The following is a 26962-nucleotide window of genomic DNA, read 5'->3' as shown; positions in this document are numbered from 1 at the left end:
CCAAAAAGCGTAAACTTTGCCTTTTCCCACATTCAGTTTGCAAAAGATTATGTATATCAAATTGTATTTGAGCCACAGTCGTGCTTTCATCATGTCCACATTACCTCACAACACTGATACCAGACAGCTACCAAGACTAGACAGCCATCTGTCCAACTGACTCTTTATAAATCCAAATGACGCCTAACATGGCAGCGAAGGGCTGATGCCTGTGTGCATCTATTTTAGGTCCAAGAAACAAACTTTCAGTTGAAAAATGACCTCCACAGTATGGCTGGCATCTATTCTAGTCCAAAAAATCGGAACTTTTGGACTCTACAGTCCAAAATATTGGTCCTGAATATGTACACATTCCTATGAGGTGCCTGAAGATTCCTCAATAAAGTCCAAAATATCGCAAAAGTATGAATTATTAGAGCCCGAAAAATCTGTCCGCAGCTTTATGCTCATCAACATCAGTATGCACATCTGGGTTCCAGCAGCTCAAAAAATTGACATGATGATTAGAGTAGTCGGTAATGCGAAATTACTGCGAAATGCTCTCCACACATCACCTGCCAATGATGGCATGTGGCGCGCTACGCCGTTAGCCACCCTTCAGGATCTTCCCGTGGCAGCCACCTTCACATGTGCCGTGTTAAGCCGACGCCGACAACACCAATGACTACGACGTGGAATCCACGAACGGGCGCCTAAGAGCTGCGCTCTAAAACACAGCTGCAACTCACTTGCGACCAGCAATGGTGATACCATCAAGAAGCTTCGGCCGGACTTGGAAAAAAAGAAAGTCCCTCCGCTGGATGCCCAGCGAGAAGGACATTTTGCTGCCATCCTCGTCTCGCAACAGAACACGCAGTGCATGCTCAGGTTCGAAGTGGACGAGGATGCGGCTCGTGCTGATAGGCTGTGGAGGCATCGGCAGGATTCGGGTGGGCGTCAGCACCACTCGCCGCACAAGCACCACATGCGCCGGCAGTTGCTGGCCCAGCACACCCCCCGTCAGTGCATTTGGCTGCTGGCGCATCGCATGGTACCGGCTGTACAAGCTCTCCAGTCCAGCCTGCACACATCAAGTTCAACTCAGTCCATCCATACAAGTTACGCTTGAGTATAGTAGTTCTGTGTTCAGTACAAATTCATTATGAGCTCATGGTTGTCATCTTGGTTTTGTCTTATAAAACAGAGAGCAAAAAACAATCTGCATGTGAGATTGGGCTAAAATAAGGCAGAGGATTTCAGAGAGGAATTTTGTTAAGCTTTACAGGGAAAGATACCGGTCCCTGAACACTTGTGCCACTGCTGCAAGCAGCCTTACATCTGTTCTCAATTTGGATTAACTACAAAGGCACAGTGTTCTCTTTCATTTACCGAAAGACTGACAACAAAAACATGAACTACAAAAGGCAGTCTCTAAAACCTTACAATGCAAACAAAAAACCACAGGCAATTAGACGTGGTAATGTCGATGAAGAGTGCTAGCTGGACCACCCTGTGCCTTTTCAACTGTTCCATTTTCTTTTGTTGCTACTGCCATGCAAGAGCAGGTAACAACTGTGGTTTGGTATTGGCAGGGCTGCAGCAATACTTTATGGTGCGAGGAATGTGTTGTCACGGACTTGAAGACCTTGTCGTGCAGTCCACTTGCAGGCTGAGTCTCGAGAGCATTCGCCCTATGTTTGACCGGATGCACATTTGTGGCTCTTGCCTACTGCACGTGTGCAGCGTTCAGAGCATGACAGTTCACCTCGGCTGCATCCATGGTCCTCCTGCAACGTCACCGATGTGCCACGTCTAAACGTGCTTGAGATGCTGGTGTTGAGTACCTTATCTTCCAGTTTCAATTCAAAATAGCATGTTTGAACTGAAAGCTTGTACATTACTCTCTTACAGTCTTATGCACAGTAAGTGGTGGCTATACTTGCTGCAGCAGTGGCAGTTTACAGCCCTAGGCACACCCTGCACATAGGCAACAAGCAGGATTGCACACGCCCTCAGATTAAATCTCAATAAAAAGAGTTACGACTCAAGAGCAGAGTGAAAAAAACAGCTTCCCACATCACCACCCATCTGGCCAAGTAAAGAGCAGCATAAATGATATTCATCCCATCTGATGAAAGTATTAAACGTTAACCCTACACAAACATAACAGCAGTCCGCTGACCTTGACACTGCCTGCAACTGAAAGTGCAGCAACATAGTCCCTTGCCGATGAACATTTACTTTAATGTCCATTCATTCTAAAGCAGCCTCTTGCAGCCAACTGCAGTGCATGTGTGTGGCTTTCTGGTTTCACCTCTAATGAGCCGATCAGAGAAAACTAGACTGCTTGTCCCAGGAAAAATGTGAAAATGGCTACTCTCCAGAGCTCCGAGCAATTTTAAGCTGTTGAGTACAACCTGGAAGCTGGTAAGACGCCCCTTGTCGAATGCCTGCTGCAGAGAATACAGTGCCTCTTCCAAGGCGTCAGGGTCTTCCGATGCCATGCGCCTTATTGCCTCTGCTACCTTTGCCTTGTCATTGCTCAGCAACAGTTCATCGGCCACCTGCAGACGCACACACAAATGCCCCAGTATGCAGAGGCAAGCCAAGCATGGTTTGAGGTTCTTGAAATCACTGAAAACTGGCTCATTTCGAGATTTCTGTGCCCGCTTACCCAAAGAGGTCTGTGAAATCAGCCCAGTCCCTTTTTGGGCTCACAAAGATCACATCCAGCCTAGACAGCAACCACAGCTGTACTCTTTAAGGGAAGCTGAACCAGTTTCAACAGTTCCTCAGGATTCAAGGTTTGGAATGCATAAAGCCAGTAGGTAAAGCATGCCAAGTTTTTTTTTTTTTTTTTTTTTGCATCAGCATTTAAAATAGGAATGTAATTGCTGATTAAATTCCGGGCTTTTCCTCGCAGCTATGGAGAAATGCAGAGAAGCTCCTTCACCTAAACTCCAACCCGTATCTAATTTGCAGCACTACCAGAGGCAGAGTACAAGCGCTAAAAAACACAGACAGAGAAGAGACTTGGACAACACGAGCGCTTACTTTCAACTGAAGGTTTATTGATACACAAGCACCATTTTATACACCTTGCTGCATGACGTCAACCTGATAGCCCTGCCGACATCACGTGGCTGCTCCCAAAAACATTATTTCCTTTTTAGTCAGTGTGACAGATGGTGCGCTGACGCAGGATGGACCGGCTTTTCTAATCAAATCTGCCTCTATTATCTCTCTCACATCCTGACAACTATGTTTGGCCACAATCTTGCATGCGCTGAAGACAGGTTTACATGGTTTCTTATTCTTTACAGCACAATCATGACAATGTTCAGAAAGATTACCGTCTCTATAATTGCCTACCTTCCTCCTGTGTTCCAGTAATCTTTCGTTCAGACATCGGCCAGTTTGACCGATGTACCTAGAGCCACACGATAGAGGAATGTCATAGACCACACCAGAAACACATGGTACAAAAGGATCCCGGTGCTTGATACCGGGATTCATTCATCTCATACAAAACTTGTTAAGAGAGCAATCGCTAAGCAATGCCTAAATAATGCATTAAAAAAATCGTGTTGCCATTCACTGCGCCATGGTTTCCAAAAGCAAGTGACGCGTCTTCAGTCAGCTGGGTATCCGACAAGCCTCATTGTATCTGTATCTGAAGGAATGTTAAAAACCGTAAAGAGAAAAGACAAGAACCAGATCGAAGCAAATGGAAACAGAACGGTAGTCATCCCCTATTTGCACAACACCTCCCATCGCCTAAAGAAGATTGTGAAACGCAGTGACGTCAGAGTAGTGTTCTCGGCGCCTGAGAAGTTGGAAAAACTAGTCAAGTTCACTAATCCTTTTCTAAAGCCTGAAGATCCATGCGGTATCAAGCACCGGGATCCTTTTGTACCATGTGTTTCTGGTGTGGTCTATGACATTCCTCTATCGTGTGGCTCTAGGTACATCGGTCAAACTGGCCGATGTCTGAACGAAAGATTACTGGAACACAGGAGGAAGGTAGGCAATTATAGAGACGGTAATCTTTCTGAACATTGTCATGATTGTGCTGTAAAGAATAAGAAACCATGTAAACCTGTCTTCAGCGCATGCAAGATTGTGGCCAAACATAGTTGTCAGGATGTGAGAGAGATAATAGAGGCAGATTTGATTAGAAAAGCCGGTCCATCCTGCGTCAGCGCACCATCTGTCACACTGACTAAAAAGGAAATAATGTTTTTGGGAGCAGCCACGTGATGTCGGCAGGGCTATCAGGTTGACGTCATGCAGCAAGGTGTATAAAATTGTGCTTGTGTATCAATAAACCTTCAGTTGAAAGTAAGCGCTCGTGTTGTCCAAGTCTCTTCTCTGTCCGTGTTTTTTAGCGCTTGTACGTGTCTGCTATGAACCAACTAGCCTAAAGGTCTGTGCTACCAGAGGCAGAGGCCTCCTCAGCCAATCAGAAGAGCACATTAAACAAGTTCCACTGCACCACATTAAGCGTGTTCTTCCGTACCTAGTCGTCTGTGTGTTATCTGTTAGTGACGTACAGAGATATGATTAGAAAAAAGCACAAATTGACGCTGTCTGCATTCCACATGCGTAAGCTAAACACAAGCATTTTGCAGGCCATTATGCTATTAGTCACAATCACACTTTTAGTTCAGTGTGCGCGAAGGCAGACGCAACGACGAGCTCAGCCTAACGACGCGATCTTGTACTTAGAATGGGAAGCATTTTTGTAAACAAACTGAAGCTCCTCTTTAGGACTACGAGCGGCAGAATCGTCACTCTAAATAAAAGATAAAACAAGTTTATCGCTCATATGTTTTGTTATAGGTGAGATGAGCAAAAGTGAAAGTATGGTGACTCATTTATGGACAGTAAACATACTGAAAATGCCAGTAACAACAACGACTTCAGTCTGAGAAGAGGCTAGAGGTTCAAACCAAAGCGTGCTTGTATGTTTGTGACTCAGCCAACCTTCCATTCCCGTCTTTTCACCAGTGATGAAACCGATGCACCCACCCAAGCATTTAATTCTCTCGTCATTGCGATTGATGAGTAGTGTTCTTTGTCTAGCATCTACTGATATTGCTGCTGCAGCCATGCAGTCTGTCTTGGACATCTTTTTTCCAGTGTAAAGAAGTAGTCCATACCTGTGACGACGATCAGTGTTGCTGGCATAATACACCGCAAAGCTGTTTGCGTTTATAACAAGAGACATTATTTTCAAGGATTAAAATTTTGGGCAGAAAAATATCAAATAAAACGTGTTTACAGCTTTGTCATTGTATGTCATTGCATGTCATTTTATGTTATTGTCACGGGCGCCGCCATGTTGCCTGAGCGTGGGGCGCACACCTGTTTGAACCTCGTGCGCTTGCTGACCTCAAACGACGCATACTCGCTAAGCCTAGCAGCACAGTAAACACAAGCAATCTGAAAATCTTGGGTGTTTTATCGCTAAAATTTTGTGGTTGACGCAAGTTCAGAGAAAGCGAAAGCTTCGTGAGCATTTAGTTTGCCGTGAACGTGGGGCACAGCGTAGCGACAACGACGAATCGGTGGTGAAGCAAGATTCCCGGCCAGAGCCAGCGCCATCTTTGCCAGAGCCGGCAAGAGGCTCGGTAGTGACGTACGCTGCCAGATTAGCTGCTATTGGCTAATCGCGTTGGCAACTTCCGGGCGACGAGCGAAATTTTCTGTGAGTGCAGATCCGAGTGACAGGACAAGCGACACGGGTATTTCGCTTCGCGCGACGGTGTCGCTCGTCGCTTGCCGCTGTCGCGTTACCATTCTGCCGCTCGTAGTCCTAAAGAGGAGCTTCAGTTTGTTGACAAAAATGCTTCCCATTCTAAGTGCAAGATTGCGCCATTAGGCGGAGCTCGTCGTTGCGTCTGCCTTTGCGCACACTGAACTAAAAGTGCGAATCTGACTAATAGCATAATGGCCTGCAAAATGCTTGTGTTTAGCTTACGCATGTGGAATGTAGACAGCGTCGATTTGTGCTTTTTTCTAATCATATCTCTGTACGTCACGAGCAGATAACACACAGACGGCTAGGTACGGAAGAACACGCTTAATGTGGTGCGGTGGAACTTGTTTAATGTGCTCTTCTGATTGGCTGAGGAGGCCTCTGCCTCTGGTAGTGCTGCAAATTAGATACGGGTTGGAGTTTAGGCGAAGGAGCTTCTCAAAGGGTGCCGCCATTTTGTAAACAATGCTTCAGAGCACGCAAGAATCGCGCACGCTAAACTTAGGAAATAGCGTATGCAATGCGAGCGTATGTGAAGGCTCAATATGAAATAGCGTTTGGCGCATGCACATTTTAAAGCACGCTATCCCATATGCTTATTTTATACCGGCACTCTATTCCGCAGCATCAGAACGTTGCCTGTGCACTCATGGCACATTGGTAGTGCTGCAAGAAACTATTTAAATGGAGTATAAACCGTATCGTACATCGTTGGATGTCGCCAAACAATGCTCTGTGGCCTTTGCCTTTGGTGACGCTTGTTTTTATTTATTTATTTATTTATTTCTGATACCCTCTTTGGCCCACAGGGCATTATTGAGGGGAGTGGTACATAGATATAAAATGAAACTGTTACAAAAAGGGGGGTAACACATACATAGACATGCCTACAAAAAATGATACGCATGATCGCAAAAAGAAATCTAGCTGCAAGAAAATACAGGATTCGAAAAAGTGAAACAATACTTCCTTCAAAGAAAAAGTTTCTCCTTCAGAAATTACGGCCGCCACAGATGGCATCATAATGCACCCCCAACCCAGCGCTGTGCACAGCGATGAAGCCTGAAAGCTGTCGTGGTTTTATTCACAGATTTTGTCACCTTTTCAAATGCTAGCAGAAAAATAATTAACATGCTTTACCTGGAAGTTTCACTCATTCAACTTTTCTAAGCTCGTCAAACTGTAAAACCACTTCAGTCATCCTTTACAGAGCTATTGACATCCCTCCCCTACTCTTGGCATTGGTAGAAAATTTTTCTGCATTCCATTCATTGTAAGGCATCGTCCAAGGAACGCCCTCACACAAGACTCCTTTGAGAAGGAAAAAAAAAAAAAACCTCTTGGGCGATCCTCAGTGCATCATTTGAATGAGTTAGTATTTTCTCTTGTAGCTCCGCCTTAAGGGTATAACGCCGCAGCAATAATGGGTTACTGCCCATATATGCGGAATTGGCCATTCTCTACTTTATATTCACAGATCACTGGAAGTCCCTGTACCACGCAGCAGCTAAGCAATGCACCCTTGCCCCCTGGCAGGTGGGTGTTTCAAACCCAGCCACAGGTGAGGCTTGCGCAACCCAGGCTGCTTTGCCCGAGCAACCTCTTGCGACCAGTCATTAATTTAACTGCCACCTGCCATGGTGGGCAGGTTGTGAAGACGTCAGACCGTTTACATCGCACGGCATGAGTCGTCATTTCTACTTGCACAGATTCTTCCAATGCTAACGCAGTAATAAATAAATGTTTGTTACTTGCACAGTTACGGCTGGTATACTGAGACATGTCATTATACTTCCCTCTGCCATGCCCTCTGAAAGAGTTTCCTCCTAGCACAAGACAACTACACCTCTGCAAATAAATTTTTTTTTCCTCCTCCCTTGGGGAGGGACAAAGCAACATCAAGAAGCTACATCACATGGCACACGTTCACCATGCCAGACTCATTTTCACCCGCTCAACAGAGGCACTGGGGAACAATCGTACATCATGCATCATCATGTGCTAACAACACGCAGCAAATGCAGAGCGCAGGTAGCACAAGTGGGTAGCACAGCACAACACTCTGGGGCAGGAGAGGTGAGATGGAAGTGCATGGATGGTGTGGGGTGACAGCAGAATTAAGGTGTGCGGAATGTACTGGTGTGATGCAGCATGCATTATGGTATTAATTCAGAGTGGCAAGTGGCAACGCAAATGGTTCAGTGGTGTGGAACCATAATTTTTTTCTCTTCAAAAACGGAGTCTCTGTGAAAGCTGCATAGCTTTCCTTTGTAGCTGTATAGCTGCACTTGGGTGGATGCTAATTAGTAATTACTCCTTTATTACAAATCTACAACTTCGGGGAGTCCCCTAAACATTGAACCAACACTGTTCTCGCTTCAAGTTGTTGATTAATTCGCCCTTGCCCTGCAATATGCAAGCCCCACGGGTGCGAACCCTGGACCAGGGCGAATTTTTCTCCAACTATAAACATTTTGTAAAAGCTGTAAAACTTTCCTTTGTAGCCATATGGCCAGGCTCGGGTGGATGCTAATAAATACTCCCTGATTACATGTTAGGGCACAACGTGCAAGGATGGTTCTGCTAACACAATCCACAAAATGAACGGGTCATAACAGGCCACCAGGGAGCCAGAATGGAGGATGATGCCAGAGCTCAAGAAAACAAAGGAGGCTCCACCATGCTGCTGGTGTTAATCTGATGGCCACGAAAGCCTTCGAGTTGGCTAAACACAGCAGCACCACCAACAAAGGAGAAAAATACACTTTCCATTTTGCAGAGGGCTGGTCAGAAGCCACAAGCTCTGTACACTAATGTGTCCTATCATTTAGATTTTTTAATATCCTAACAATGGAAAAGCACAGCTGCTAAAGATGAGGTAACGCTCACAGGTATGGACTACTTCTTTACACTGGAAAAAAGATGTCCAAGACAGACTGCATGGCTGCAGCAGCAATATCAGTAGATGCTAGACAAAGAACACTACTCATCAATCGCAATGACGAGAGGATTAAATGCTTGGGTGGGTGCATCGGTTTCATCACTGGTGAAAAGACGGGAATGGAAGGTTGGCTGAGTCACAAACATACAAGCACGCTTTGGTTTGAACCTTGGCCATATATTTCATGGCCTGTATGGCTCTGATATTTTGAAAATTGTAACTGCTTAAACTACACGCTATACTTTTATATCTGAAATGACAAAACTAGGTCAGGAGCACAGTAACTAAACTTGGCTACCCAGCTTTTGAGCAAAGCTTCACAGTTAGCTCCAGAAAAAGTTACCAAAACTCTCAAGTGGGCCTTACTAGAACAGTGAAAATGTAAATATTCATATTCAACTGCTCTACACAATGAAAAGTTTTTCCAGACATCTACTGCAAAAGGTAAGAATGAATGCGTAACATCACAGTGGATCATTACGTTCCTTGTGCATTTTAAAGCTTTTTCATGAATGTAGTGCTTGGTGCCTCTTATCTCCACTCAGCCCGCTGGAAATTTTTGAAGAAAAAAAGAACCAAGGCCATAGAAGACATGGCGACAAGACATGTTTGTTGGGCAGTTCTACAATAACTTATGCTTATGTTTTGCGCAAGAAAATGTTAGTTTCACAGCTTTACAATGGCAATGAAGTTTCTTCACAACCACAAATGCGCCTCCTAATCAAAAAGAAAATCAGCCACATCCCTATACAAACATTCTACTCAGAATGCCTCACCTGAGCCGATGAGCTCCACACAGCAGCCAGGGCAAAGGCACAGCCAAAAGGCAGGTCCTTGGCATTCAATTCCTTGCTCGCTTCGCCAACTCCTTGCTTCCTTGGCTTTGACTCTACAGCACCGTTGAAGAGGCTTGTCGATGTGGAATACGTTCCAAGACGTGACAGTGCTTCCAGGAAGGCCCCCTGAGTGGACCGACCGAATGCTAGGGCAATGACACGACACAACCCCAATGTTGCGCTACCACATTTGGTGTTCTGCTTGCCAAAGGTCACTGTGCGGACCCATCTGGTGCTTGGACTGACATCGTGTTGTTCCACATACTTTGGTTTCCGTGGATCCCATTCATCATCTTCATCACCATCTTTCTCAGAGCGGTGAGTTTCATGCACCCGGTAAAGAAGTGGCGGGTGAGATAGGTGCAGATATGCCACTAAACAGCTGTCATCTCCAGTGTCATGGCTCTTGGACACGACAACACGTTGTACAGAGGAGTAGTCTATGACAAAACGGTGACGCGCATGCGTCTCGCCGCTCTCCTCTTGCTCGACCAGCGGCTCCTTGACGTCGACAAAGTAGATGTACAGGCGCCCATGGAAGTGAGCAAAGTGGGCCATTACCTGGGTGATCCGGTAGCGCCGTTTGTTGTTAGATGATGAAGACTTAGATGATGGTTTCTTGGCATGGCCGGGCTTCACTTTAGCCGGCTCTCTCGCCGGCAGTTCCTTGGGACAGGAGTTGTAGTGTTCGACGAAGCTCGACAAGCCCACAAAAGAGCCCAGCGAGAAGCTTCGAAGTTTTAAATCATAATGCTCACTCAGTATCGAGTCATCCGGCTCGGTCCATGACAGCCACCAGCCCGGTACGTTGCTGCACAACAACTTCATCTCTGAAGGGTCACGCCACTGGCTCACAACTTTTTCGAGCATGGCCTTGCGATCCTTTGCTGGCGTTACTTCCACAGTATAAGCGGAGGTGCTCTCCTCATAGTAACCGCCATCAGAGGCTGAGTCCAGGGTCTCGTCCTTCCGAACCTTGGTGGGATAGTCGAGGAGACGCCGCAGCAAGGCACTCGTCGGCACGAGGCCACTGCTCAAGCAGGTCACAGTCAGGTGGCACGGCTCGTCACCCATGGCGCCCTCCTACACGCAAAACATGGCTGCTGATGACACTTCCACACTCCAACAAGGACCACATTGCTACAAAGTAAAATGTCAGTCTAGCCGCACAGGAGACAAGTAACAAAGAGAAACAAGCCACCTTGTCCCCACAACAATCAAATATTTCTCCATATTCACTCCTTGAACATCTTCTCACAGACTTTTCACAGAATTTGCATTTTAAAGCCTGTCTATTTCAGAATGCAGTTGGTCTCAGCACTTGCCTCAAAAAGCACTTGGTTGAAAAGGACAGAAGCCGTTATCTACAAAGACCGCTGAAAACCAAGCACAGCGAGCTGACTGGACTTGATTGAACGGACCGCAGTGCTGCCTAAAGTGGCAGCAATGGTGCTCGTCCTGTGCAGTTTTTGTGCAGATCAGAGTACACCAGCCCACCAGTAGGTGCAATCTTTTCTTCCAGCCTAAGTTGGGCTTCCACTTCGTCTTTTCTCTCTGTTCTCTTATGCCCCCTTTATACGCTCCCTCGCAGCACAGCTCAGGTGTCTCGAGCAAGGTAGTTACCACACCTTTCCTTCCGTAATGAGCTCACGCTTATCCATCCCAGGTTTGCAGGCAGCTGCCACACCCCTAGCTACCTGTCATGAGAACCAGGCACACACCAAGTGTTAATCTCATGCAAAATAGATCAGGTGATAGAGATCTCTCAGTTAAAAACGCATATGAATAAAAGAAAGGTGTGTTCGAAGAATTTCTGCAAGTTTTCAGGGAAAAGGTGTAGGTATAGTGTAAGCTTGCGATCTGCATTTTAGGTAGCCATTTCTGCAGTCAAGTACACCACACATACAAAAGGAAAAAAGTTGCTCCTGTTAAATCTACTGTAAAAAAAGCAGCAAAAAAAGTACTGCTGTTAATCTGGCGTTCCACAGGGATCTGTCTTAGGTCCGTTACTATTACTGTTGTAAACAAATGATATCCCAAATAATGTCTCGCCTCAAATTCGTCTTTATGTGATGACTGTATCATTTATCGTGAGATCAAAGAGCCTACCGATTCTCACCTTTTACAGGAGGATCTGAATTCATTATCATCATGGTCAATGCATACTAACATCAACAAAATCAAGGTAATGACATTCACTACACGTTACTCCAATGTATCATTTTCTTATAATATCAATAATGCTCCCACTGGGCAGGTAAACCAGTTTAAATACCTCGGTGGCATACTGTCAAAGAAGTTCGAATGGGATCAGCACACTGAATACACCATCAGCAAGGCGAGTAAAACACTTGGCCTGACTCTAAAAACACTCCACACGGCCACACCTAAAACAAATTGCTTCTAGTCTACAACACTCTAGTCAGACCGCAGCTAGAATACGCCTCTATTATTTGGAATTCGCATCAGGCTTATTTAACACTGTCACTTGAATCATTACAAAACCCCACAATCACAACACTACCACTTTCCAACTTGAACAGCTTCACCCTCCTTCTGATATATCTCAACGCACCGACCACCCATTCAAAATATACTTACCGCATTCCAGGACTAATTTGTTCAAATTTTCACCTTTGCTTCTAGCCATTGAACTTTGGAACGAGCTGCCAAGAGACGTAGCATCTCTTAATAACTATGATGCATTTTGTGCTGCTTTATCATCTGTATACGCCTGCCATTTTTTGTTCCCTGCTCTATTTAAGTAGGTAATGTCCCCCCCCCCCCCCCTTATGTAATACCCCTTGTGGGTCTTTGAAGTTATTGTAAAAAAATAAAATAAACATTTAAGGATATGAGTGCACGTAACACGCCTGCAGAAAGCTTTGTTTTCTTTAAATCTGAATAGCTTGACTGGCTTGCAACCAGGTGTGTTGTCAGGCTTATGTTTCTTTCTTTGCACTATCTTGTACTGGAAGCACTGGAACATAGGAAATTAGACCTTCAAATACTGAGACAACATCAGCCTCACTCAGGGCATAATGACAAGCTTTCAGCTGTACTATGCATCTTAGCGTGAATGATGAGCCCCACAAAACAAACCAACAAGTCTGAAATCCTTGGACATGGCTTTTCACGGGTTTCATGAAATAAATTTATTGACGCCAAAGCAATATCCACAGCACAATAAAAAACCTTAATTCAGCTCCAAGCCATCAAAGCTGCGCTTTTAAACTCCCACGCATGTAGTGGCACTGAAATGACGCTCGTAGAGCGAAAACTCGACCCACAAGACAGTTTAGTCATGGAAAGCTGTGGTCATGAAAGCTCCATGATAAACACAGAAACGTCTTTCCTCCTAATGTAACTGTAAGCTTTCGGCTTTGCACCCAATGTCACGAAGCTGACTGCTACCAAGACATTTTGTTCACCTAGCTTCTCTCAACAATTAATGAGGTAGGCTAGTTATACTCTCCTTATACAAGGTATATTGGCTCACAGTGCTAATGAGTTTCTCTATAATGAGACCGCAGCAGTATAATTAAGCTAGCTTTATCAAAACAAATTCGACAACTTCAAGAGGAAATCAAACAGCAAGCACTAGATTATTACTAGAAGTAAATTGTCCTCTCTGTGACGCACATTGCTCAGAGAGGCTAAAATGCGGCGGGGCGTTCAAGGGCACTAGCAAATTTCAGAGATCGCATACAGTTAAAACGCGATTAACGCTCCCGAAAAATGAACGGTTCGCAACGCCAAATAGCATACGTATGTTCGCCTAACTACTGAAGCAACCATGCAGTCGCTTCAACTTTCTCAAGTTTGCAACTGTCAACTTATCAAGAGTCGATAGAAGTTCCAGTAACAGGGAACCAAGAGGCAGACAGGCTAGCTCGAGAGTACACTTATTACCGAGCATCCAACGTAGGCGACCTCGAGGGGAACGAACCTGCACCCCAAGGCTATTCGGCAATAGCAGATTACTACAAGGGCTGCAGAAAGCGGTATCCACCACAGCACAACTCCCTTAGCAGAGAGAACTCTGTCGCGTGGAGGCAGCTACAAACGGGCTAGTACCCGAACCTAAAATTACTCAGCAAAATCTATTCCACCCAATACAATGACAAATGCCCCCGGTGACAAGAAACACCGACGCTGTACCACATAACGTGGGCATGCCAGAGGATAAGCGTGGTACCCGTTGTACCAAACCTGAATGCGGAGCAATGGGAGGGAGTGCTTTCGGGCGATCGCCGGGTCCACCAAGAAGGTCTGATTCGGCGAGCATAACTGGCAGCAGCATCCAACGGAGCCCTCGACTAAGGGCAACCGACCGTTGTGCAAGAAGATGGACGAAGCCATCTGAAGACCGCAGAAGACCAACGACTCAATGAAGTTTTTCACTCACTCACTCACCGCCGAACGCGAAACCTCGAGGCATCACCTAAAACGTAACCAACCCAAAAAGAAGCGCGCCTCAATGCTCTCCGCAGCAAACGATGACACGGAAGAACTGTGTTTGGGCTGGTTAATATATTAATTCACGAACATGGAATGGCTCCAAAAAACACAACAGCAGAAGAGACCAAACGCCATTCCGTGTGCATGCCATTCGCGCCATTCCGCGTGTACGCGAGATACTGATATGCACACACTGTAGTGTTGCTTACTTGGCTACGAACTTTCCAGAGACTCCTCATAACACAACGCGGCAAGAAAGTGCACGAGTAAAAGCTAGCTAGGCGCGTTCTAAGCGGGCCGAGCGTGAGCTCTCGCCACAAACAGATCCGAAACTATACACTCTGACAGCGTTCAAAAAGCCTGTACCCATGCCTGTACCGAAGTCGAGTACGGTTGGTAGGTAACAAGACGCACCCGTTATTGATGACAGGGTTACCGTGCTGTGCCGAACACTTTGCGCTGCCTCCTGAACTGACCCTCCGGACCTTGCCGACCTGGTAGCATGCCCATACGGACGGCACGGACTACGTCTAGCCGATCATACCCGCAAGTTCGTTGGCTCCTGGCTCGGTGGCAAGGTAGATGTACTATGGTAGCGTAGGCTCCATAGAAGCCCATACGTTCAAAACATGGCGGCTTGTGGTGCGCAGCCAGCGCCGTCTTCGAAATGCGTGGACAACTAAAAACTGACGTCATAATTAAAACAAAAACGTGACGTCAAAGTCACGTGTTTTAGTGACGTCATATACGTGACGTCAGCGTCAGGTGCTTCTTGGCGGGAAAAATAAACTACTGAACGCCGCGACGCTTCAGCGCGACACCCGACACGAGAACGAAGAAAGAAGACACAAGTGCCGACCACCAACGCTATTTTTAGGTAGTCAGTTCTCGTTGTGCCTTTTTCCTTCGTCCTCACCTCAGGTGTCGCGCTGAATGTCGCAGGTGTCGCGCTGAAGCGATGAAATGTGACGCCGCCAGACAGGTTATCGCTCGCACATCGTGCAACCGCACACCTCTTTTTTGCGTACGGGGGCGCCATGGCCACAGACGATGCCCTTTGGGGGCAAAAGCGACAGAACCGCACCCAACGGAACGAAACTAAACAGAAGCGCTGGCAAAAGGCAAAAGCGGAAACTGTACACGAACGATGCACACCAAGAACTCGAGCAACAAGCAACGAGGAAAAAGTAGGGCTAGCAGAATCGAGTTTCAAACAAAAGCAAGCAGAATGGTCAAAAGATATGACCAGGGTATTACATCAGAACACCGTCAACCTTGGCATCGTCCCGCTGCCATTGCCGCTACTCTGAGCAAACGCTGTCATAAATTTTTACTAAGCAAGCGCTATACTTTCTAAAAAAATGCACACAACTAAAATATTTTAAAAAGGAATCACTGCAATTGTTTTTGAATGCTTTTGAAACACAAAATATGTCCTAATTATTTTCCTCTTCTAGTTGTTTGTCCACTCATTTCATTTTGGCGCTTTAGTTCCCCCCATAATTTGATGTCGCTAGCACTTGGTTCTGGACCGCATTCGGGCTCCGGCTTCGCGACCTATTTCAATAGACCTTGTCGGTGGTCCTTTCCCGCGCGTATCTGTGCGTCGGGTCGCGGCTGCCGACTCCGATTGGTGGATTGACCAACTGAGTGGTGACGTCACTTAAAGCTTCACTTGGCCCCTTGAAAACAATGATGATGATGATGATGTAGCCTTCCCTTTGTAACGGGCGGGCGCCTACAAACTGAAGAGGGAACGCGACGTCAAGCGGCCAGCCTTCGCAAGCCAAGTGCTTGCGAAGCCGCTCTCTCTTTCGTTTTTCGCTCTCCCAATCAGTCCTTTATGTTTTGGTGCTAGTATGTTTTCGTTCGCGTGTCTGCGAGGCCCGTGGCGCGGGCATAGGGTGCGTTCCAATACTCCCGAGTAGACGTCTACTTAGACCATAGAGTGAAACTCTATGACTTAGACGTCTTGCCGGACAGCCGCCATTTTGAGACGCGTTCCAATTTTCACGAAGCCGTCCAAGAAGACTGCTTCGCCGAAGTCCACATCGATGCAGGCGGAGCATTTGGTGCAGTCAGAGCACAGAGCTGAATGAGCCGTGCTCTTGGCGGGCACTGGAGGCCCGGAGACGCACCATCTTTCAAGTGTCAGTCATTCCGCTAAGTTGATTTTTATAGGAACTGGCGGCAAATAAAGCCGTCTTTGTGGACCTACGATTATATTTGTGAATCGCGCGGAGGAAATCGTGCGGGTGAGATCATCTGCTATGCAGGTGAGACCGTCTGCTGAAGCGGTAGCGATGAACGCACCATTATTGCAGAAAAAAAAATAAAGTAAGAACTAGCAAACTACTAACAGCGCGTTTTTAACTTGTTTTATTAAGAATTTTAAAGAACACAGGGGTGCAACTATTCGCAAATGTTAGTTCAGTTTATATGCCGCAAGGCGGCGCGTGAAGTAGACACGTTCCAATCATCCAATAGGGCCATTTCTTTAACCTACACCAGCTACACCAGTGTAGCAAACGTCCAATACCTCCAATGAAGCTTTGCTACACTGGTGTAGCTGGTGTAGGTTAAAGAAATGACCTAAATATGTAGACATGTAGACGGCTTCCTAGACGTCACACTAGACGTCTTGTTGGACGTCTAGAGAATTGGAACGCACCCATAGTTTCTTATATGATCTACAGCAAGGAGGTCGATCAGTTTACCGCTCTAATCTGCGCATGCGCCCGCACCCAAGGGGGGGTGTCGACGAAAAAAAAGCGGCAAAAAAAACGCTTTTTATGCGCTTCTAGGACAAAAAAAGTCATTATTGTGGCTATTTTAACTGCTGATGTTAAGATAGCAGAGAAAGACAAAATAAACGTGTTAAATAGCACGCACACAAGACAGACAGTGATGATGATGATGATAATAGCAGACGAACAGGGCATTTTAGCGCCCTCAACGGCCAAAAAGCTACGTTGCGGAAGAACCCACCATATGTGAAGGTCTATAGTTCAGTAGGTCTTGACCATGGAGGAAGGAAAAATTTTCCTTCCGCCAAGGCGCTCCAAGGCAAGGTCTTGACCACGGTGGTCTTGACCTTGGTCTTGACCACCGTGGAACCGTGGTCTTGACGGTCTTGTTTATAGCTGCTGGCACCTGGTGAGCTCAGACGCAGGCACTGAGTTTGTGGGTGTGCTTAATGCCCGCTAGGTGGTCTGTCTTCTGTCTGTCTCTCGGGCATGTAGCCGGCCGCTCGGCATGGACTGCGGCGAATCGGATGAGGTATGTAAAAGTATTTTCGGCCTGTCATTCTGTGACAAGTGATGCATATGATTATTCAAGAACAAATTCACTGCAGTGCATGCTTATTGTGCTTTGAAAACTCTGCGCATGTTGAAAAGTGCGGCAGTTTCCGCAGCTTCGCTCAGCGTTCCGAGTCACATGGTTGGTTCCTCTTCGCTTGGCGTAAACAAGACTATTACGGCAGTCTTGCCTCAATAGCACTGTGTTGTTTGCTGTTAGAGTGGTATCCCAGTGTTTACAAGAGGTGTTACAAATTGTAGGGTTTTTGACGGCGCACTTCACGAGATCGTCTGTGCGAGGAGGCGTAGCGCGCGCCGGTTGCTGTCAACTAGCGCGACGAATCTCGCGTGCGGAATTTCGACATGTCCGCTATCAGTCCACACTTTCGTGTCACATTAAAGTGTAGATTACCGCCAGTATTACAGAACACGCAACTTGCGACGCCCTTTCGCAAACTGCGCATAACTTTGTGGAGCGCTGTGGCTATGTCCTACAAAGTGGCGTCTCATTTAGACCCATGCTGTAAGCGCGCCGTGAACCCGTGGAACGAAAGCAGTCGTCGCTGGATAAAAATGCCCTCAACGTTGCACCTCACATTCCCAAGTCTGATGCAAGCTAGGCGCGAAAAATGCTTTATATACGTGAACTTATTCATGGCATTAATCAGTTGTAATTTTCTGTTGTTTCTTGTGACAGTGGTAACATCTAAAAAATGAATTATTACGACGCAGAATGAATGGCATTCCCTTAATGCTGAGAAATCCGGAACGAAAGATCCTGTTTTATTCGTTAAATCAATTCATTACATCTCAAATAAGTCAGTCAGAACACGGCACATTCAGCACGCATTTATATCACAGAGCCAGCCCAGTTGTCGTCTATATCCATTGTAGATGTAATCTTGATGTTACGAGTGTTTCGCTTTGCGAACAATATTTATTCTTTCGTGCTGAAACAACTTCAACATGCAAGCATATGTAGGAGGTGTGGCGCCGATACCCCGATACGTTGCCGGCAGCCGTAAGTCCGTTCCTTTCGCTCGTAACGCCTCCCACGGCTGTGACAACCTCGCGAAATACTCGCATAGACCTCGTCTTCGAGAACCAGGCATTGGTGCTGCAAATCGAGCATATATCCATCTATTTCTCCGACCACAAAGCTTCCTTCATGACATTAAAGAACTGTTAGTGGAGTGTTTCTTGAAGAAGGAATATGTGTGAAAAATAAGTTGTCTGTAATTGTACATGCATGTCTTGCTCGAATTCTTTGCCTCAATCTTTCTAAAAGCTGAAACAGTTAATTAGCTGCGCTCAAATCTCTTATTAGGAAGTAACGTAATCATCGGCCATTTTTAGTTTTCTGTCTTGATGTCCTGCGCCGTTTAAGATAAAAAAAGGAAAAAAAAGCTCGAATTATGCATTACCGATAACTCGCCCAGTCTGCCGTTCTTCTAAATCTCCGTGCACGTTTTCGCTACGGTGTAGAGCCTGGTAGAGCGTGATGCCCCACGTCAGGTAGTCGAAATTTCCAGAGCCCTTCTCTGCGGCGTCCCTCATAAGCCGAAAGCCTGTGCCCAGGGTGGCCGGCGGGTTGGGTGCAGCAAGTTTTAGCCGGGCCCGGGCAGACCCCGGGATTTGGGTTTCGGGCACGGGCCGGGCTTGTATACTGACAGGCCTGAGCCGGGCTTCTGTAGTAAACAGGTACTTTCTTCGCTAATATGTGATTTGATATGTTGAGCGTGCAAAAAAAAAATGAAAAAAAAAATCAGAAAACAGAATAAGTAAGGAAAAGCTCTGAAGCATTAAAAGTCTCAACACCTGCTTGGTACCTTCTTAGCTTTGCGAAATCGTTACGCATGAAGCATAAGCACAGCTTCCATACACAAAATGAAGAAGCAATTTCCTTTGAAGGTTTGGTTTGGTTTATTGGGGTTTAACGTCCCAAAGCGACTCAGGCTAGGAGGGACGCCGTAGTGAAGGGCTCCGAAAATTTCGACCACCTGGTGTTCTTTAACGTGCGCTGGCATCGCACAGTACACGGGCCTCTAGACTTTCGCCTCCATAAAAATGCGGCCGCCGCGGCCGGAATCGAACCCGCGTCTTTCGGGCCAGCAGCCAAGCGCCGTAACCACTGAGCCACCGCGGCGGGGCATTTCCTCTGAAGGACCTTCTTAGTATGTTTTCAGGACGTCAGACGACGATTTTTCCCAGAGAATGGGGGTCACTATTTGCTTAAATATTGTAGGCAGTATGGACAGGGATTGTGAAACAGTTCTTTTTTGCTTCATTTGTCTTGGATTCTAGCAAACAACTTTCGCAAACGTTTTGCCAAGCTCATTACTGGTTCGTTGGTACAGGCAGGTTATTCTTCGTTCCATATTTTCATACTGCGACTACGACTCTTTCAGCAGTTGAACTCTGCCACCGCAGTGCAGAAGCCACTTGCACAAATATGGCCCCAAAATATAAACAGTCCAACCCCATCGAAAGCGTGCAGTACAAAGAACAGATTTAAAAGCCAAATATCTTAAGACATCTCTCCTCGATGCACATATTTTCTTCAGTCGCAATGGTTTCATTAATTATATTGCTATTGTATACATAAGGATCTATTAATAAACGTGCAGTTTTTAATTAATGAAATCCGAGCGCTATGTTTAAAGCTTGTTTTATCTCAGTTCAATGCCACAATATTGTCCTGCGATAGAACATTTGTAGGACATTTGAGGAGTTTTCATCCTCGAGTTGTCCAGCAAAGTACGAACGGAGGGCATCCTCATGAGGACGTTTGGTCGTGATGCACTCAAAAGTGCATCATCAAAAGTGGCCTGTTCGGGATGAGGACGTTCTGGCCATTTCAGGACGTCCTCAGGACGTTTGGTGTTGTCTGGTGTTCCGTGCTCGATATTACCGAGTTTCGTATTTCCTGATGACCATCGTATGATTTCTTTTGTTTCGTGGTGGTATTCCAGCGAGTTTCCCGGGGCGTAGAGGAGGCTGCGCGTGCGGGCAGATCTGTGTCTCGGGGAGTGCATCCATTAAATGCATAGCTCATAGCACCCGGGACCGCCCACTTGTCATGCCGGGCCGGTTAGGTGACAGCTTCCTCGGGCTCGGGCCGGGCATGTATTAGAGAAATCGCGCCGGTCTCGGGTGGGTAGTGGTATAGAAGTTACCGGGCCCGGACCAGGCCTTTATTATTATTATTATTATTATTATTATTAGCCGCTAATAATAACGACCCTTGCAGTGCTCTGCTGTGTGCTAACGCAAAAAACTGGCCGCGGTGGCTCAGTCGTTCGATTCATTGAGGCACCGTGGTTCGACGGTCCCTCGGCTACTGAGCCGATCTGGAAAAAGTTCTGGAAAAAATAAAAGCCGAAAATGAAGACTTGTATGCTGTGGAGTTTTTCTTTGGGGGAGATAAATACGTTTCCCCCGTTTAACCGCGGCTGACCCAGTTCAAAACCGCGCGGACCCCGCCCCGTGGTCGCGTACGCTACAGTGCGCACGCCGACCACGGCGGGCCTTGTTCTGAGGGAACAAAGGAACGACACACTGGCTGACACAAACAAGGCATTTATTGCTACAACAACAATAACGCCAGCTCGAAACAAAATACACTGAGGAATCGAGGACGTCCGACTCACCAGCACGGTTGCGAGCGAACGTGCGCCCACGCCAGGGCTAGGGGGAAGCTCCGAGGCCGGACGGGACGAGTTGGCGGGAGCATGTTCCCACCACGAGGTCGGCCGCCGGCGAAGAGCGAACCGCCGCGCGACACGTCCTTACGAGGTGAAATCCCGAGCCAAAAAAAAAAGGTGCCTTGGTCCTCGTGTGCGCGCGCAGCAAACACGCCATCCGTGGCGCTCGTATCGCTGCTACGCCGGCGCCCTCCCTTTTTAGTTAAAGTAACTAAGAACTAAGAACGAAAACCACGCAAAGGACGATACACAGGGAAGAAGTAGACAGGACGAGCGCGGACTTGCAACTGTTTATTGAAACACATCTTCCTTCCATCACCAACCCTACGCATGCGCAACAAGCAATCTCTATCTAATCGAGTTCAGGAACTTCAGTTCCTTCTTGTACAGATGGACCGAAGCCTCGCTTACACACTTTTCGGGCCCATATCTATCAATCTGCCAGGCTTCGATGACCTCACGGGTTTTCTGGTCTTTGGCCCTTCCGATTATCTTTGTGCGCTCAAAGAGTGGCGTGCATTTATTGTCACACGAAAGACAGTGTTTTGGCAAATGCATGCCACTGTGAGAGCCCAACGAATTTTTATATTCTTGTAGGCGCTTATTAATGCAGCGTCCCGTTTGCCCCACGTAACTAACGCAGATAAGGAGGGTGCTTTGCGGGGAAGCGAACCACGGGGGACGAGTAAAGTGCGTCCCCTCAATGCATAGCGTACATCGCCGCCCTTCCCGTATCCTTTCTTATTATCGCTTCCCCCTTTCTTTTCTTCTCCCTGCCTTTTTATTCCCGCTGGCCGCAGCTCAGGTGCTTCAGGTTTCGATGACAGATGCCGCTTCTAGCTACATATTTTCCTTCCATTGTTATTTCTATTAATAAATAGCACTAGCAACAACAACAAGCTCTAAAGGCGCCCGTGTGCTGTGCAATGTCAGTGCATGTTATATATCCCCAGCTGATCGAAATTATTCAGGAGCCCTCAACTACGGCACCCATTTCTCTCTTCTTTCACTTCCTCCCTTCCCTTTGCGGTTGATGTGACCAGCGAGTGGTTCGAAAGTTACTGCGCCATTTGTTTTTCTCAAAAAAAAAAAAAAAACGCTCGCTAAAAGCGCTGAACGTCGCCACTATAATCCAGAACTCGATATTACTTTGGCCATAAAGTTCATACTTGCATATGGTTAAGGTCGGGGAGGCAAATCTGGTTTTTCGATTGGTGGTAGTTTGTGAGACATCTTGAATAGGCGGCACAGTACTTGCCGCTCAGGCTGCCCCTCCGCGCTGCTCACGGATACCGACACGCAGCTGCTATTTGCTGTACACGGGAGCCTGATCGGGGCTATGCGTCGACTGAAGCCCTTCTGATCGGGCCCTGCAATATCAAAATGGACTCGGACCTCGAGATGTGACTGACTTTCTTTCCCCATTTCCCCCCGCAGCGGCCTTGTGCCCTCCTCTCAGAATTATGGATGCAAGAAAAAATAAATCGTCATGTGGACATAAGCACAAACACCAGAGTACCAGGCTTGCAGCGCGTTTTTTGCTTCTCTTTTTCGTATAAGTTGTAATGACAGTGTGCACGCAACGAGCACATAGCCTTGTAGTTAGCGTAAGAGTGGTTGCGTGTTAAAATTTCCAACAGTTTCAGTCGGTGAACTTCCATGTTCGAGAGACGAGCGCGCTGCTGCTGTGTTTTTGCAGCTTAAAATAGGGAGGCGAGCGGGGAGCGTATTGGCTTCCGCAACCAGGGATTTCTTCCACTTTTTTTATAGTTTTCTTTGCGTCTTCGTTTTCAAATCTGGGAGGCATTTTTTCCTTTTTTTTTTCTGGCGTGCTTTCTTGCGGCAAAGTGACGTGCTTTCTTCTTTTCAGTGTTTCCGGACGATCTTATCTTACCATGTAGTTTCGTGCAGCGTGCCCCAACCTAATGGCTGTGATCCGGGCAGTGACCAATGTGCGGTCGACCGTTGTTGTCTTTAGGCCAGGGCCATCGTTTTGCAGCCTTTCGTACTACACCTCTCTTGTGCTCTTTCTCGGCACAAAGAGACAAAAAAAAAATGGGGGGGGGGGGGGGGGGGGGGCACTGCGGTTGTTGCTCGTTGGAGTGTAGTCGTAGTGCGTCATGGTGCACATTCATCCTACGTCAAGAGCGAGTGAAATCCGCCCACGCGGCTCAGATTCCAGCGGAAAACCAGTCGTAAAACGCGATCGGTACTCAGCCGGTTTCTGTTATTTATTTATTTATTTTTAGGCGCCCACTAGAATCCGTGGTGCACTCAGAGGAGCAAAAGTGAAAAGAGCGATGAAAAGAATAATGCCCTGTCGCCTGTAAATACTATCAGTCATAACGGAACCGACTTCTGCCGGCGCTAAACCGGTTGCTGGCCGCTATCCAGTAGAGTAATTCAAAGCTGCGCATTCCTTTCGTTCGGCTTGGAAGCATGTGCCTTCCGGCTACCTTCCGAAGCGTTGCACGCAATTAGTGGGGCGTCTCTGGCGCTTCGTCGTGGCAGCCACGTGGCGGGACTTCCTTTAATTCTTTTTCCGGAGTTGGCCCTGGCCTTTCATCGCGCTTTCCGTTCGTCAAACTTGACAGCCAAGTGCATGAATTTCAGGTCCTGAAGTTTTACTTATCGCCTTTAGCGTATTGCCGTAAGGGAGAGTAAATAAATGCCCTCGGTGTCTCATCGAAGCTTTTTTTTCTTTTCCGAGGCATCCGCGTCGAAAAAAAAAAAAAGAATCAACGTTGGTCGTCGAGGGCACGGTAGGCACATGGGTGTACCTGACACGCATTTTCTAGAAGTTCCAAGTATTCGTCTACATTGTTTACCGTCACTAGTAGCACTTTTGAGACAAAGTTGGGCCTGCCGCAGTGGCCCAGTGGAGTGCTGTGGCGTGGTGATGATTCGTAGTGAAACAGCTCTGTTTCGCGATGGCGTTCGTCTGTTTACCCCGAATTTCAGTGGCGGGGTTGAATTCAAGCCGCGGCGACCGCATTTCGATCGAGGTGAAATGCAAAGGACGGCCGTGCAATCTCAGCAGGGATTGACACTGAGAGGAGTGTGGGCGCTGAGGGCAGAGGAGAAGCGGTGGTCGTATTTTATTAGCGTCGCTGGTGTGTCGCGTACGACTTTCAACGTTTACGACTGCTCGGCAAAGATGACAATTCTCGGTCGTGTGTAGAAGTTCGTTAGGGGGATGCCTTCAGGAAAGCAAGGGGGCGTTGTTACGACCCATCTTGAGACCCGAGATGAAACAAAGGGAGATTCAACGTAGCGGCAATTTTGACGGGTCGTTTGACTTCAACTTGACCCCACGATGACCTCACGAAAAAGGGTGACTTTCTGGGAAGTGGCCGACGAGGCTCTTCCCACACTCGGCTCGGCGAAAACGACCTCCCTTCGAGAAGCAACCGACGACAGGAGAAGAAAGGGTGTCCCTCGTCTTGAAAAGAAAACCCGGAACGAATCCGAGGAAGCCTGCGCAGCTGCGGCTGTGACGTCAACACGACACAATGCTATAGGAATGCGGACTGCGGACTTAGGAATGCGGACTTGCCAGTTCCCACGTGCGGGCTCTAAACAGGTGTCTTGGCCAGCTGCGTCTGTGACGTGTGGTGGCGATCTTTTGTGCCCCATGAGTTACCGCCTAGTGAGGGGGCTCAACAGGTCTTCGATGGTGGTGCTGGTGCCGATCTTTTGTGTCGCGATGGAAGGTCCCCTGGTGCAGGGGCGGAGTCTTGGGCTATATAACCTGCGACCAAAGTGGGCACGAACGCTCTGGACCTACGGTAATAGGTTCATCCAGTGGCTCTGAGCCTTGGGTAACAGGCTCATCCAGACGCTCGACGCTATGAACTCTTAACTTTTGATTCCTTTGTAAATTTTTGTAAATAAGTGTCTCAGTTTCTTGTCATTAAATCTGCTTGTTTTTGTAATCTCTAACCATCTGAAGTTCAGACAGTTCCTTCATTCCGGACGAGTCCCCTTGGAGACGCCACAACTGGCCACGCTACCTCGAGCCGTAACAACTGGGTGGCATCGACGTGATCTGCTACCTTGCGTCGCAACAACTGGTGGCAGCGGTGGGATCTGCTACCTCGGCTCCGACAACTGGTGAACAGCGGTGGGATCCGAAGCCGTGGGATCCGAAGCCTGGGATCCGAAGCCTTGGGATCCGAAGAGACTGGTGAGATACGAAGACCCAACAACTGTGGATCAGCGATGGGAATCTGAAGCCACAAGCGACAACAACGGTCGGTCAGCGAGAGTGCAGCTGTCTTGGACATGATCACGTGTGTGGGTGAGTGCTTGGCTTTTCCTCTGATGTGGACCAGGTTCTAAGAGAGGGTTAAAATTTAGAACTGGTAGACACCTGTGCTTAAATCTTACAGGTTTGGTATTTTTGCATAGTTGTTTTGGAAATAGCTCAGACTCAGAACTATCATGGACCTACGGGGGCTGCAGGAGTCGGACCTGTTGCTGTTGTGTGAGGAATTGGGGATTGAGACGAGGGGTTTGGCACGAAAACCCATGATAATTCAGGCCATTACTGATTTGGGGGCAGATGATGAGGAGCTCATTGAAGAGTGGAGTCTCATCGAACAAAAAAAGAAAGAGCAGGAAAAAGAGCAGCTCAGACAGCAGGAAGAGCGAGAAAGAGAGGAAAAGTGGCGTCAGCGCGAACGTGAGAATGAAGCAAAACTACTGAAGCTAAAGGCTGAGCTCAGTAAGTTAGAAATGGAGTTGAGCAAGAGGTCGGGCGGTTGTCCCCAGCAAGTGGTACCTCTTCTCAACAAGGAGGCAGGCGAGAGGTGTGAGACTATTCCGCAGAAAAGCCTCCGCGTGGAGAAAGAACAGGAAGAGCGAAACCTTTGCGAGGAAAAAGAAAGGTGTGACGCGCGTACTGTTAGCCCTGAGACAGATAGCGCGTTGGCAGATAAGACTGAGGTCCCGCGCCAGAAAGAATGCAGTGAGGTTCGGTGTGCACGCGATGACAGAACCAGACAAGGGACACCGCTGGTGCAGCTGGCGAGCACTGGCGGTCAGAAAGTTGAGGCTGTACTAAGCGACACAAAGAGTGAACGGGAATCGCCCGACGGCAGCCGTGAAGCGCCAGGCAAGAGCGCAACGTTCGCTGAAAAGTGCCGTACAGACGAGATTGTTTCTGTTGCCCGGAATGAGGAGGAGGCTGCCCCGATAGAAAGACAGCAGGAAAATGAGCTTGGGTGCTCAGACGGAAACACAGGAGTGGACGATTCAACAGTTGAGCCGCCGCCTGGCACTGTGAGTAGTAAACCGCAAGTAGCGTCGCGGCGCAGGAAAAACCGCGAACGCGACAAGCGAATGAGGAATGCTAGGGCAGGTGTTAATGCTGATGCGAGGGCCGGCAAATTAACTCGGGACAGCACCGCGAGAACTGTGAAAGAAAAGGGAAAACCAACAGTGTCATTTTCCCGAAGGCGGCTGGGCCCGAGGAAAGCCAAGGTGACTGCCCTTGCAGGCCGAAGGCACCATTGTCCATTGAACAAACATCGCGAACGCGACAAGCGATTGAGAAGTGCCAGGGCAGGTGTTCATGCTGATGCAAGGGCCGGCAGATCAACAAGGGACGGCACCACGAAAGCTAATGACCGAAAGGGAAAATCAGTGAAATTTTCCCGAAGGCGGATGGGCCCGATCAAAGCCCAGGGGACTGCCCTTGCGGGCCGAAAGAGCGACAGACGGCGTGGTCTTTGGACACGAGACGCATGCTTTGCGTTACGAAGAATAGGGCTCGACAGCCACACAAAGGGTCGCCGCAGAGAGCGCGTGAGTCGGAGGGAGTCGCGGCAAGCAGGGACAAAGAAATGGAGGAGGCACCCTATCCGCAGAAGGTCGAGCCGAGGCGGAACCAATCAACCCCGCAGTTTTCTTGAAGCACCTGCTTGTAGACCGGCCATCCGACCACGACCGCGCAGGGCGCGGCTAAAGAATGTCCATTT

General features: G+C 47.7%; 2 protein-coding genes across 5 annotated transcripts in view; one reads left to right on the top strand and one right to left on the bottom strand.

Annotated features, from left to right (window-relative positions):
* LOC149365290 (uncharacterized) overlaps positions 1-15659 on the bottom strand; it is a 52021-nt gene extending 36362 nt beyond the window's left edge. The window contains exons 1-5 of one of the 3 annotated variants that reach the window (XM_089541835.1): positions 15561-15659; positions 14523-14552; positions 9458-10600; positions 2397-2543; positions 729-1060 (exon numbers count right to left, since the gene is read on the bottom strand). In XM_089541835.1, the coding sequence (XP_089397961.1) occupies positions 729-1060; positions 2397-2543; positions 9458-10591 (1613 nt within the window). In that variant the 5' untranslated portion in view covers positions 10592-10600; positions 14523-14552; positions 15561-15659. Of the gene's footprint in view, positions 1-728; positions 1061-2396; positions 2544-9457; positions 10601-14392; positions 14553-15560 lie in introns of those variants that run through there. The other 2 variants (XM_089541828.1, XM_089541843.1) reach the window with 2 other exon arrangements.
* Positions 15660-17112: 1453 nt separating this feature from the next.
* Lk6 (MAPK interacting serine/threonine Lk6 kinase) overlaps positions 17113-26962 on the top strand; it is a 112482-nt gene continuing 102632 nt past the window's right edge. Inside the window, exon 1 of one of the 2 annotated variants that reach the window (XM_089541808.1) lies at positions 17113-17257. In XM_089541808.1, the coding sequence (XP_089397934.1) occupies positions 17234-17257 (24 nt within the window). In that variant the 5' untranslated portion in view covers positions 17113-17233. The remainder of the gene's footprint in view (positions 17258-26962) is intronic. The other variant, XM_089541816.1, reaches the window with a different exon arrangement.

Source organism: Amblyomma mixtum, chromosome 1 (assembly GCF_055824585.1).
Source record: "Amblyomma mixtum isolate Tamu chromosome 1, ASM5582458v1, whole genome shotgun sequence".
In the NCBI taxonomy this organism is placed as follows: domain Eukaryota; kingdom Metazoa; phylum Arthropoda; class Arachnida; order Ixodida; family Ixodidae; genus Amblyomma; species Amblyomma mixtum.
The sequence above is the reverse complement of the archived record's forward strand: the minus strand, read 5'-3'. Positions and strand labels throughout refer to the sequence as shown.